General features: G+C 48.7%; 1 protein-coding gene across 1 annotated transcript; it reads right to left on the bottom strand.

Annotated features, from left to right (window-relative positions):
• Positions 1-12,245: 12,245 nt before the first annotated feature.
• Positions 12,246-12,542, bottom strand: LOC114515301 (anaphase-promoting complex subunit 13-like). Its single transcript, XM_036015784.1, has one exon. The coding sequence runs from the start codon at positions 12,459-12,461 to the stop codon at positions 12,246-12,248; it is 216 nt and encodes a 71-aa protein (XP_035871677.1). The 5' UTR covers positions 12,462-12,542.
• Positions 12,543-14,405: the final 1,863 nt, after the last annotated feature.

Raw genomic sequence — 14,405 nt, 5'->3', positions numbered from 1 at the left:
GTTTCCAGGGAGTGCCTCACTGGCCTGCAGGGGCCCCCTTGGGTTTTTATATTTCCAGATTGCTTTGGAAATCTCAATCTGAGGTTCACACCCACTCTCTCCAGAGCCGGCCCCTGGCCAGAGCCATTCAAGTGTGTCTGGTCTTCACCCACCTCCCTGTGCCCCTTCGTCTAGATGCCTAGGATCTGCACCCACTACTGCCTAGCTGGATAACTTAAGAGAATTCTTTCCTCTCACTGGGCCTTCCTGTCCTCGTCTGTAAAATGAGGGTCTGAACCAACGGGCCCGTTCCACTCTAATGCTGCTGGAACCCAGGGTCTAGGTCGAATCACTTTCCCTCCCTTGCTCATCAACCTGTGTCCCCCTGTCTGTGACAGGGGAATTTCACAGACAAATCTCTGTTACCTGTCCCTCTCCCTACCCCCAGGCTACACTCAAATGGCTGACCCTGCTCATCGTCCCTCTAACACCTGAGAGGCTATGGAAAGCGCCCTTTCTCAGGTCAGGTGGGGAATCAGTGTAAGTGCCTGCCCTGGTGTTGTTGTCCCCATGTGTGTTCCTACTGCCTGCACCACGCTTTGTAGACATGCATTTTGGCTGGTTGTTCTCGTGACTCCTGGTTGGAGAGAACCCTGGCGAGGTCCTCTCCAAGTCCCTGGTTCGGTTTATGCTCTGGCTGGGCCCAAGGCTCCTGGCGAACTGGGAACAGTGCCTGTGTGTTCCACAGCAGCTACCTGCTGCCCAGTCCTGCCCACAAAGAGAAAGCCCATCCTTTGGTACCAAGCCTTGTGTTTCCTAGAGCAACAGCAAGAGGTCCCTGGGCTACGGTGGCCCTGCCCTAATCCCCACAGATGGCTGCATATAAGCATTCTTGTAACAATCATGGTGAAGCATGGGCAAGAAGTGCTCTGTGACTTGCAGAGTTTTGTGTGAAGAATTACTGTATCTGGAAGGTCCACCAGGCGCCCACAGTCCAGTGGGAATGTTCTTTCAGGAGCTGGTCTCTCCCTGGGAGCCTCTGGAAGGCACGCCAAGTCAGCAGGTGCCATTGTACTTAGGGTCAGAAGTGCTGAGTTTAGATGCTGCTTAATGAGAGAAGGAGGGGGGAAGGGACAGGGGGACAGAAGAGACAGAGAGTGGGGGGGGCAGGGAGGAAAGAGAGTGAGGGAGAGAGAGGTACAGTGTGGGGGGGAGAGAGAGAAGGAGAGAGAACATGGTCTCCAGACTTGGCTGTGCCACTCACGTCATGACCTTGGGCAAGTTCTCCTCTTCTGCGGACTCAGTTCCCTCAACTGTCAAGTCAGAATGTTCCTTTCATTGCCACAGACATCCTGTGAACTCAATGACCTCTTCCACCTTCCTGGGACTCTTGGACCACATAGCCCTTGAGTTGTCACCAAGGCTGAGGCAGCAGGGAGACCAGTGTGGTCCGGGCAGCTCAGTGATTGGTTGAGGGAGCCAGCCTGGGATGCTTCTCCCAGGGCTCCCTTATCTCGAAAGTGCCTGCGGTAGAAGCGGGGCTGATTCACGGGGACCCATCCCCATCATGGGTGACACAGCTTCCCAGGCATGTCACCCTCCTGACAGGCCCACATTGCTAGCCTCTTAAACAGAGCCCAGCCCTTTGGGCTTGGCTTATAGACTGAGTTATAGGATGTCACTCAAACACCCAGCTGAAGACCAGTTTCTGCATCTTCCTTTCTCCCTAAGGAATTCCTGCTTTTACTCAGATTATTACCAGGTGGCTCTTTTGTGGAGCAATGACAGACTGTCTCTTTTTAGGCAACTTGATTTCATAAGAGGTCAACTCCAGCGAGGCTAGCTCTGTATTTTCTGGACAGACTCAGCAGGGAGAGCAGGGTTGGCCTCACAGCCACCGATGTTGTTTAAAACTCAAGCGAGAGGCACAATACTCAGGGAGAGTTGCTGGGAAGAGAGATGTGGCTCAGCCTCTCCTGCGATAGCCTCGCCTGGAGGGATGCCCCAAGAGACAAGCCCCCAGAGCGCATGGCTCTGGACCCTTGGAAGAAATGCTCATCCGGCCCACGTCCCAGGGTGATTAGGCTCCTCCTCAGTCACTAGTCTTCATATTTGGTGGTAGAAACTCACGTGGTTTCCTTTTTCCCATGGCCTGCTAGAAAGTTTCGAGGCAAACATAAGGCCCATTTCGGACAAGTTGCCCTCCCCCTTCCTTCCTCTGTGGTTGTTTCTCTTTGGTTTCCCCTGTGGTCTTGGCCTCTGTCTCCTCAGCCTTTAAATGTGGAGACCCCCACCTCCAAGACCATGCGCCCCTCCCTTCTTAGTCGAGGCTGCCACCTAGGCAGTCTCCTGAAGGCCTTGGCTTCAGTTGCCTTCTGCATCAGAACTGCAGACGACGCCTGTGACAGAATCACTGATGGCACTGGTCTAGCCAAATGGGAGATGCCCCAAGTCGCATGCCAACGAGTGCAAGGCAGCCCATCCAGGTGCGGGCGGTGCAGCGACTCCACCACGGGATCTATGTCTTGAGCCTGTCCCTTGTTCCACTCCACCGTCTGTGGCCTGGGGCGTCTGACCCTGTGGCTGATGTATTTCCAGCCTCTTGTGTGCCTTTCAGGGGGGGTGGGGGGTGGGAGGAGAGTACAGTAAAACTGCATGCCAGCCTTGTCCACCCCTTCAAAACAATGGAATTTCACATTGCCATCTATATGTCTATATAGGAAAGTACATAAGTCACATGTGTGCAGCCAAAGGAATTACTACAAAATGGATTTTGAGGTGTTCACTTTCAGTTTTACTCTTAAATCTCTTTTCCTTTTTTGTTTTTTTTTATTTTCTTCCTTCTTTCCTTCCTACTTTTATATTATTTTGTTACATTTTATTTGACCTACCTCAGATCCTTTCTAGAACAAGGAGTGATAAGAATAAATACACAAATAGATGGTGGTGGATGGATACACAATTTTGTCGCTGGCAAGGAGGTTCTTGCTCCCCACCCCCAGGACAAAAGTGGAGAGAGGAGGAGAAACAGATTCAGAAAGATTTTTACCGAAGACGAGGTGGAGGGGAAGAGAACGCCTGATGCAGGGAGGCTGGCTCACTGTGCTGCTGCCAAGGTCTGGCTTATCTGGTGCTGGGTATCTGTTTTTGTTTTGTTTTGTTTTTAATTTTATTTATTTACTTTTAGAGGGAGGGAAAGGGAGGGAGAAAGAGAGGGAGAGAAACATCAATGTGATTAAGTCTCAGCCCGCAACCCAGGCATGCGCCCTGACCAGGAATCAAACCAGCGACTTCTCGGTTTGCAGGCGGCACTCGGTCCACTGAGACACACCAGCCAGGGCCAGTGCTGGGTTTCTTCACATCGGTGTAGAGTAGATTTCTTTATTCTCCAGATTTGATTGACGCAGGCACAGAGTGGATTTCTTTGTTCTCCCAGTTCCCACTGTGGGCTGGCATTGACTGGCACAGGTGCAGACACATGGGTGTGGGGAGTGCCAGAAGGGAAACTTTAATCTTATCTAGAGAGTCTCAAAAAGTAACCAACTGAAGGACATTCCCATTCATCTAAGAGGGTCTGTGTCTGTCTCACTCGGACATGACCAGGAAGCTGATCTACTCAGGGTCACCAGTGCTGAGGGCCACTACTCTGTCCTGCTGTGAGGAGACCCCTTGCAGAAGGGATGGGATGGGTGGGTCAGGGCAGTGGGAGAGCCCAGGGGTCATCGTTATTTGGCCTTGAAGCCAGCTTTGTTTTCTTCGTTGCTTGTCGCCTGGATCTCCATCCATACTGTTAACCACTTGGTTCATTGCCACCTTCATTCTACATTCCCAGTTGTAACAAGAGCCAGCATGCATTCCTGTCTTCAGAGTCCTCTGTCGTCAGAAGCAAGGCTGAGTCATTTCCCTTCATTTGCCAGCCGGGAAACGGACAATGCCGGAGAGGGCAGCCGGTCACTCTAGGAGCCCGGCGAAGGCTCTGACCGTGGAACCTGGGCTCATGGCTATCGTTTATCCCCACAGTGACAGACAGCTTCTGTTTGGGGAGCAACAACTAGTTCATCTGTCTTGTTGCTTATGCGAAAGTTGACCAGAAGACAGTCTTAAGAAGTGACTCGTTGCTCTTCCAAAGGACTTCAAGTCAAAAAGTGTGGGGTAAAACAGAGTACTGTCCTCTACTTCCAACCTCCGACTGAGACGTTTCTGGAATTCAGTTCCCTTTTCTAGAAAGGTATAGACTGAAACTGGATGAGGTTTAGGGTCCATTCCAGTCCCTGCCTTTCTCTTACCCCTTCCCTAAAGCAAGTGGTTTGGGCTTGGTACTAGTATGAGAATCCTGACCATTCTTGGGGGTAAAAGTGTTTCTGAGTAGTAACACATTTATAAGCAATTGTTTGAACAAGGGGGAAAACCCAATTCCTTCTGATACCAAGTTCATCTGGAAAACGTTATTGGACTTTTTTTTTTTTGACTAGTCCTTCAGAAAAGGATGTGGGGACCAAAGGCCAGAAATGAACACTGCTGTGAGAATGTCTGACTTTCTGAACTCTAGCTACTCTGACCTCTCAAGGTATGAGCTCAAATAAATGACCTAAAAACACAAGTTGGTCTTGGAGTTTTTCAGAGCAAATGAGGAGGCAGAATTACAGATGCCTCGGCTCGGGCAAGCCCTCGGAAGGGGCTCCAAATGGAAACACACTCTCAGGTCTCACCACGGAACTGAGTCCCTGAAGGCTCCAGGCCCAACAGAAATGGCTCCGGAGGTCAGAAAGAGGAGACGGGCCAGCACTCGCTGCCCACTTACCTGGACCCAGCCCAACTGGGTCCTCTCCTGGGAGAGCCACGAACCTCCACCCTAGCCTAAGGAGACCAGGCGTACCTGGTACTCTGTGAAACCATTCCCCAGGCCCCTGGGGTCTCTTTTCTTCTTCAAGGCTGTGGCCTCATCTGAGATTCTTGCCTACAGTCCCCTGACCTTCCTGAGAGAGGCTTCTGCTGCTCAAGACCCTCTTCTACCTTCTCTAACTCCAGGTCAACAGGGGCTGCCATCTTGGTTCACTTAACGTGCCTGCGCAGTAGGAGAAGGCCAGGAAGGGGGGCTGATTCAGCATTTATTAAACAGCTATTTGGTCTGGGCACTGATGTGTGTGATGCACAGGGCAAGATGTCAAGAAGATCTGAAATTAGTCAAGGTAGATGCATTATGAACAGTGAACCAACTGCGCCTGCCTCTCTGCTTCCCTCCATTCCTCTGTTCCTGCCTTCCTTTCTTCTTTATCAGATGAGTAAGGTGAAAAGTTATGGGTTTTGGCTGTCATAAATGGTTATCTCATGTCTTGTTCCCACTTTATAGATGAAAAAAACTGATACCCATATGAGGAAGTGACTGGCTGAGGTCTATTTTCTGGACTCCCAGCCTTCCATGTGTTCTTGAACCTGTTTACCTCTGCTTTTTTTAGTGGGGGCATTATATACTGAGAAGAATTTGTAGAAGGAGTGATGTGCAAGACTGGTTTCTCAAATTTGGGGGGGGGGCAGGGGAAGAACGGGGCTTCCTGAATCGAGTCCATGTGCCCTTGTGTAGAATTCTGTGCAACCGCCAGCCATGTCGGCCATTCACAACAGGCCTGTCCATTCATGTAATAATTAGAAAACACAGCAGCTCTTCCTGTACCCATCTCTGACCTTTAATTAGGTGCGGTGACGCGTTGGGAGCTGCTCTGGCCATGAGGACTACGAAGTTGCTAGTTTAATCATTTCAAAGGTTGCTCTGTTTTATTGTGGCATAAAATTTGGAAGTCTTATATTAAAGTGTACAATTAAATGTAGCTCGAATAAATTGCCTTAGGCCAAAGGGAACTTTTCCCTTCCTCTTCCTGAAACTAGTTCTGTCCCCTGACCCAGCCCCAGTTGTTAACTGTCTATTTTTGAACTCACTAAGTCCCTTTGAGGGAAAGAGATGGATGGGCTCTTTGAAAAACGATGTTTAAGTAGACATTTGGCAAGCTGACCTGGATTAGCCTCAGACTGTCCTCAAGGGCGGTGGAAGGAGAAGGCAGGTTCTGAGGCCATTAGATCCAGGTGGACTGGTCTCGTGATAAGATAAATGAAAAAAATAATGATGACCACCATCCTTCCTGGTTCCCAGTCACCTGTGGAAGAAGTCCAAGTTCCTAAGCCCGGCAGACAAGGGCGTCATAACCCAGCTCCCTGTAAAAGCTCACTCCCCCAAGCACAGTGCCCTTGCTAGCCTTTGAGCCTTTGCGCTTTTGCTCACCGCGTAGCCCTGGCCTGGAACAACCTCACCCACCCCTTTAAACAGTTTCCGAATCCCATTCCTTCACCGAAGCCCTGTGCCACGCTTTCTCTGATCCCTCCCGGCTGGACAAGTCCTTCCCTCCTCGGTCCCTTTAGGACAGATACATTGCTTGTGTGAGGACAAAGCTGGGTTAAGCTTGGGGTGCTTTAAGTTCCTCATTTGTGAACTCAGTCCCCTGAGACAGCACCCTGAGGGTGGAGACTGAAGGCCACACCCCCTTGTCCCTGCAGACCCCCAGCAGAGTGCCTGCCTGGAGCCCCGCAGGTGGCACAGGGCTTGTGGAGTCTTCAAAATGCAGAGAATTGAAGGAATGTTTTCTTCATTATAAAATCAAGTCAGTTACATAAAATGAGGAAAATATATAAAAGACAAAATTATAGAGGAGGGAAAATGGCTCATATTCCCGTCACCCAGACAGGTCAGCCTTCTTTAAAAGCTTAGACACACCTGCTGGCCGAGGGGAGCTGAGTTCAGCCCAGAGCAGGAGGGTGGGTTCAATGACCTGTCCGCACCCAGGTGAACCAGGGACAGGCTCACTCACACTGGGGTTCTGTGTTCTTATTTTTGATAATGTTTTCAGAAAGGCCTGATTTCTAATTTCACAGAAAAACATTTCACTAGTTACACAATGGCCCTTAATTCTCCAGTACGACTTGGTGCGAAGGCTGCTTTTTTGTGTGGTGAAATACATACAACATAGAATCTACCACTCCAACTGTTTTCAAATATACAGTTCAGTGGCATTAAGTACATTCATATTGTTGTGCAACCACCACCCCGATCCATCTCCAGAACTTTTTCTTCATCTCAAACGTAAACATTATCTTCCCATTCTTCCTCCCCTCTCCACTCTGGCCTCCAGCAACCCCCACTCTACTTTCTGACTCTATGAACGTGAACACGGTAGTACCTCACGTAAGTGGAGTCAGACACTATTTGTCCTCCTGTGATGGGCTTATTGTATGTATCACATTGTCCTCAAGTTCATCCATGCTGCAGCATGTGTCAGAACTTCCTTACTTTTTAAGGCTCAATACTATTTTTCATTGTATGTACGTATCACATTTTGTTTGGCCATTCATCTGCCAATAGAAACTTGGGTTGCTTTTGGCTACTGTGAATAATGCTGCTATGGACATGGGCATACAGATTTCTCTTTAAGAACTTGCTTCCAATTATTTTGGGTATATAGCCAGAAGTAGAATTGCTGGATCCTGTGGTAGTTCTACATTTAATTTTCTCTCTCTCTTTTTTTTTTGAGGAACCACCATGCTGTTTTTCACAGCAGCTGCACCATTGTATACTTCCGTCAGTGACGCACAAGGGGCTCCAATTTCCCCATACCCTTTTCAGTACTACAATTTCCTACTTGTTGGATAGCAGCCGTCTTAATGGGTATGAAGCGGTACCTTAATGGTGGTTTTGACTTGCATTTCCCTGATGACTAGTGATGCTAGGCATCTTTTCATGTGCTTATTGGCCATTTGTCTATCTTCCTGGGACAAATGTCTACTTAAGTCTTCTGCCTATGTTTTAATTGGGTTGTTTGTTTGAGGGTTGCTTTTTCAAGTGTGAAACCCTCTCTCCTCCACCCACTGCTCCCAGGCTTGACAGCCTCTGAACAAACAGCCTCCTTGGAACACTCACGACTCTAAACACATCATCATCAGGAACAGAATGCTGGGACGGACAGCACCTCTCATAACACTCGTCTCAGGAGAAACACCACTAATAACCGGGTATGAATGGACGTGAGTCTGGGAGCTGTCCCTGGGCATTTTAAGAAGGTGACTGTCTGCTTGTTTGTCCCCTTATTATTCTTTTATATGTTTTTAGTGTTTTGGGCTTTATTCTTCCCATGTGAGGATGGTGTGCAATACTTTAAATAGACCAAATTCTGCCCCTTTGGGACAATTAGGAAGATTATAAAGTCATGTCCTCAAAGACTACCCTTTTCCTGCAAGAAACCTCCCTGTAAGGAGGGAGGGGTGGGGAGGGGAGAAGGGCACTCCCACTCACATGCACTGTCATCAAAACCTGAGATGGGCATGTCTCACATGACCTTCTTCTAAGCCTTCTGTCACTCACATGAGGCAGGTTGTTATCTGAGACCACACATGGGGACAAGGAGGCTTGGAGAGGTGGATTAATGTTTTTGAAGTCCCAGACAGTGACAGGCAAAGCTGGGATCGGAAACCACCCCAGAAGCCTGAGCCCTTAGTCTGCTCCTGCTGTTGGGACCACACCGCAGTACAGCGTGGGTGTCAGGAGCCTGTTTCAAGAAGAAAATGTCATTTGCTCTGTCTCTGCTCATCTCAATCCCTCCATCTCTGTTGGACATCTCCACTCAACTGATATTTAATCCTCTGTCATCCTAAAAGCCCCATGTCTCCTCCAGGACTCCTCCTGTACCTGCTCCTTCTGATCCCCCCTCCCCCCACTGCCCCTCTCACCACTGACCATGCCCTTGCCATGGACTTCCCAATACCCAATGGGCTTCATCCACAGGCCTCCACTTTCTTCTTAAACCCCTGTGCTCCCCACTCTACACACACCTGTCCTGCTGCTTCTATACACTCCCGCACTGCTCTTTCTTGGCCTCTTCTGTTGGCTCCTCTTCCCCCACCTGCCTCAGCAATATAGGGGCCCCAGACTGCCTTTTGAACTCTATTCTTACCTTCCCTGTACCCAGGCCCCTTGAGAGCCTGATGACAGTCATGATCTGTCTCCCCAGAAAAAGGCACTTGCACACCACATTTCTGTGACATTGGCTACTGGAAATTCATAGACGCATCTCCTTCTCGGTCCAATAGGTGTAGAGAGCCTACTTTTCCAGCAGGAGTTTGTTGTCTCCAAGTTAAGTCCCATTTCTAGACAAGCTCCTGTTATCTCTGACTTCTTAGACCCTGATTCCCATCCAGAACACTTGAGCTCAGATCTGATTTCAATCAGGCTCAGTGTGAAGTCTACATCGTGGTTTCACAGGACTTGTACACAGCCTGTTCAGACTGAGTCTGCCCCCTTGCCCTCCACCCCCAACCCTCCCTGTGGTCTCCAGTGCTGTCAGTGGTATCCACCATCCACTCGGTCACCCATGCCAAAAAACTGGCCATTTCCCTTCATGAATTTTTCCCTTTCATTACATGTGGCGTGGACTTCTAATTGCCCTAGTTGCATAGTTATGAGAGTTTTAATTTTGTATGTGGAGTTCAGCTCAAGACTACATTTCCTTTGCAGGTAAGGGCAGCCACAGGACTAAGTCCTTGCAAATGGAATGTGAGTAGAAGTGATATGATAGCTTCTAGGTCATGCCTTTAAGTGGAAATACTGAGCCCTTCTCTTCCTCTTTCCTGCTTTTCCTTTGGCAGGAATATGAATATGAAAGGAGCAGCCATTTTGTTTTTGTTTTGTTTTAAATATTTTATTTATTTATATTTACAGAGAAGGAAAGGGAGGGAGAGAAACATTGATGTGACAGAGAAACATTGACCAGCAATCTCTCATACACACTCTGACTGGGGACCAAACCCTTGACCCAGGCTTGTGCCCTGACTGGGAATTGAACTGGCGACCTTTACACTTGGCAGGACATGCCCACTCCAATGGGCCACACTGGTCAGGGTGGGAGCAGCCATTTCAGACATGAGATAGGAATCACAGATTTAGGACATCCGAGTAGAGAGATGGAGTGCCAGTCTCTCATGCAGTCAAGCCACCATCCCAGCCCTAATGAGAAACAAATATGCATCTTGTTTAAGCTCTTACTATTTTGGGCTCATTTTGTTATGGTGACTTAACCCATAACAAAATGAACCCATGGTAACAACCCCACTGTATCATCCCCCTTATCGCCATAGCCTATCCATCACCATGTTTTACCAATTTCACTCCTTATATTACTTCCTGAGTCACTCCTGTCTCTCTATTGTCACTGCCCTGTCTTAGCTCAGGTTTTCAGCATCTCCCATCGGAGCTAGAATTTCCTACTAGGTCTTCCTGTCCCCATCATTTCTCCCGCCCACTCTCCGCCCCTCCCCCTGCCCTGAACCCGTCCTCTGTAGTGTTGCCAGAACCACCCATCTCCCCTGTACCAGTGTTCCTCAGCCTCAGCACTATTGGCATCTCAGCTCAGATACTTCTTTGCTGTGAGGCTGCCTTCTACACTGGAGGATGTTTAGCAGCATCTCTGACCTGTACTCAGTAGATGCCACTTGCATTCTCCAAGTTGTGACAACCAAAAATGTCTCTAGACATTGTCAAATTTCCCCTGGGAGGGAGGCAAAATAACCCCTGGTTGAAATCCACTGCCCTACACCAGTCTAACTACATCTGCCCTTGGCTAAACCCTTCTGTGGTCTGCCATGGCCTACAAAGTGAGCCGCAGCCGATGAGACCCTCCATATATTGTCTCTCGTGTTCTTCCCAGAATGGTGTTTCTACTAAGTTCTCATGTGCACTCTGCCGTCCGGTTACCTTGAGCTCCTTGCCACATGTTGAATGTGCCGTGGTCTTTCATGCCTTTCATGCCAATAACAAAAAATGTTATTTTTCTTCCCAGATTGCCCAAACACCTGCTCATCTTACCAGGCTTAGCCCAAGGGTTACTTCCTTGGAGAAGGTCCTTCGCACAGCTCAGGCAGGCTTGGTGGCTCCCTTGTGTGGCCCCATCCCATACATGTCTTACACCTGAATGTGACTGTTCATGGATTTGAATCTCCCACAGAATGGATTCACTTCTGTGTACTGACATCTAGGCCAGGACCTGCGACTTAATGACCCCTCAGATTGCAGAGTGGATGCTGGGTGGGCCTCCACAGTGAGCACCTGGGACGATTGAGGGCAGGGACTCCATGTGATGTGTTTGAAGGTGCAGGAGAGCAGGAGGACCTGGAACGGGGTGAGCCTGTTTGTGGGTCCCACACGTCTGAGGGGCTGGTCCAGGGGCGAGGCAGACTCCATGGGGTCTGAAAGGGGGAAGAGAACCCCTTGGTGGAGGTTCTAGGGAGGCAGTTTTAGTGTCAAAAAAGGAAACATTAAAAAAAATAAAACTTTGTTTTTTAAGAAGAGAGATTTCAGTTATTCAGTGTTTTCAGTTTTTCAGTGATGGATACAGAAATGTGAGCCAGGGCCTCCTCTCACAGAGTTTACAGTCTGGATAGAGAACAAGACAGACACACTTGACTCAGGCAGATAATTCCAGGAGACACATATGCTTTCCAAAATACGAGTTCTCACATAAATGTCTAACTAAATACTGACTCCATGGAGTTTCAGTTGTGTCTCAAAGGGCTTTGAGAAGATAAATCCCTTTCCTGGATACAACTACTAGCCTCTCTAGCCAAGGACCCTTTCTAGAAGCCTCAAACGAAGAGGTAGGGAGAGCAGAGGGACTGTCAGACACTCTTTAATTTATAAATATATCCAAGTTTGGAAACATCTCAGGAGTCCCAGTAGTCAGTGAACGAGCTTCTAAATACCTACTACGTTTCCAGGCTTCCTACACATCCACTCAGACTGCTTCTCTGAGGGGGTGCAGGGGAGGGTAGCAAGTCTCCTCGTGTCGGCTTCCCCTTTCTGAGCCTTCCGTCTCGTATCTTCAGTTGCCTGCCACAGAACACATATAAGCAGTTGGGAAGTGTTGAACTGTGACAGTAAAGCAAAATTAGAGTTAAAGGCAAATGTTTAACCAAACATGTTTAAACACAAGGTAGAGAAGGAAGAGCCTTAGGTTCAAAGAGCCAAATATTCTGCACTGCTGAGAAACCCGCTTCTCATTCTGGTGAGTATCTGCATATTGCACTTTGTCGTCACGAACTGGGTGGGTACCCATTTTGGAGTGTCGATTTATCACTAAAAGATTTGAATTAGGAGAGTGAAAAAAAGAAAACCTTTTGTACCTACGTATTTTTTTTTAAATCCTTCCATGAGGAGGGAGCCGGGTGTCCGTTTCCTATGAAGGGATGTTCTGGTGCAGATTCTGTAAGGCTGAGTCGGCCGGCTCCGCCCCTGGTTCTTTAGCGGATTCTGTGGAGCCACTGCTGTCCGGCTCCGGTTCAGGAAGCTCACTCAGCGGTATCGCCACATCCTCGCACGGCAGCTTGTCTCCTCGCCAAGCATCGTGAATCAAACCCCAGATCCTTCCATCTCTCTGTGCCCCCCTGTCCATGCTCCTGCAGCTCTGATGGTGTCCGATCAGCACGGACCCAGCGCTGTACCCCCGGCCGCCGGAGCCCAGCCTCGGCACCGTGTGATCTCTGCTTTTCGTCTTCCAAAGTGGTGGTTCCACTTCAGTTAGATGCAATTCAGGAATGCATCTGATTTTTATTTAAATGGGACACAAACAACACAGAATTATTAAAAAATGTTTTTATTTAAATGGGACATAAAACAACACATAGCTATAAGAAATCCACACTCATCACTGGTCTCTCCTCTCACTGCTATGGCAGTTTTGAGTGTATCCTTCCAGGTTCCTTTCTAAATATTGCTCTATAGATATAGGGAAAGATTTATGTGTGTAATGTGCATGCACACACATATGTATATACGTATCTGTCATGCATGTGTGTATAAACACACAAATACATGTGTTATATGTGTGTTTATAATCACATTCACACACATCCATAGAGGTGTAGCTGGATGACATTTCCTCCTACCCACACACCTCTTTTTCGACCCTCCTCATCCGCATGGGAGACGGTCTTTGGCAGAGACCTTGGCGGTGCGCTCCTGCAGTTCTGCTGTGAGGGGCTGTCCCCACGGTCATGGGGACGCCTGTTGGTCTTCGAGATGCACTGCTCCGAGGAGCTGCCTACGATTCCTCCTTCAGAGAACAGCCAGGGCAGTGGGAGTGAGATGGAGCCGCAGCTGCCCGTGGGGAGCCTGGGGGCCCCATGGCCTTCCCTGTGTCTGAGCCTGCTGGGCCACCCACCTCGAGGGGAGCAGCAGGAGAGGGCAGAGCCGGTGACCTGGGGAAGGAGAGAAGGCAGGATTCTGGCAGACAGAGCCTGGGTGCCCATCTGCAGCCGACTCCATGGGCACCGCAGGGCCACTCAGTGGGAAAACTGATGTTGTGTACCATCTTCTGGATTTTTGTGTTACTGTGATTGATAAAGGGTGAGATTGTTTTCTTCACTGTTTCTCATACATTAAAATATAACTGAGGAGCTTTGCATTTATGGTTTCCACCCCCCCAAACCAGTAAGTACAAATCACATTATATATACAGAGTGGGGCAAAAGTAAGTTTACAGTGATTCATATGGAAAATGATACAAAAGTTACTAAATAATAATATAAGAATAAACTGCATTTCACTTACAACTGTAAACCTACTTTTGCCCCACCCTATATACTAATCTGCTTAGTGCAGCGGATGCACTTTCTTTCTCAGCAAATAAAGATGTATCCTGTCTTTTTAAGTTAGTTACTCAGGCATGGATTTTCACAAAGCATGGAAGCATTGTCTAATGGGTGGACATTTGCATTATTTGCAGTGATCTGTTATTACAGAAATGCCGTACTGGGCATTCTTGAATGTACAGCTTTGCATCAACACACATGACCTCGTCTGCCTGTTGACACTGACCCTGGAGAATGGGTTTACACATTTTGAATTTGGGTACCTACTGCTGTAACAATTTATATTCCCATCAATAAAGAACGCCCGCATGTTTACCAGCCCTAGGTGTTCTCCATCTTCCTTATTCTCCAGTCCACCAGGGTACCTCATCCTGTGAGAGGGCCCGGCCCAGCCTTAAAGTGGCTGAACAGGGACACAGCTCCCTCTCCCCAGGGTGCTGTGACAGGGTTTCCTCCTGCCGGGGAGGCTGGTTCACAGGACCTCCACTTCCCTGGATTCCATGCTTAGTCACTAGACCAGAGCAACGTGTGTGGGTGGGAGGGATCGGAGCTCCCTGAAGCCCTGAGGCAGCCCTGTCTCTTCTGGTTCTCCCAGGGGGGCTGGAAAGTGAGTCTTGAGGTTTCCAGGGCTGCAGGTGATGAATCAGGCTTTTGCTTTCACCAATAACAGAGTGCACTTCTGGGGGTGACGGGGGCCATTTTGTGTTATCTGTGGGGGAGAATGTCCTTCCTCAGGAAAGAGGGGT

The sequence above is a fragment of the Phyllostomus discolor genome, chromosome 2 (assembly GCF_004126475.2).
Source record: "Phyllostomus discolor isolate MPI-MPIP mPhyDis1 chromosome 2, mPhyDis1.pri.v3, whole genome shotgun sequence".
Classification (NCBI taxonomy): Eukaryota; Metazoa; Chordata; class Mammalia; order Chiroptera; family Phyllostomidae; genus Phyllostomus; species Phyllostomus discolor.
Note: the sequence above shows the minus strand (reverse complement) of the source record. Positions and strands in the feature narration are given on the sequence as shown.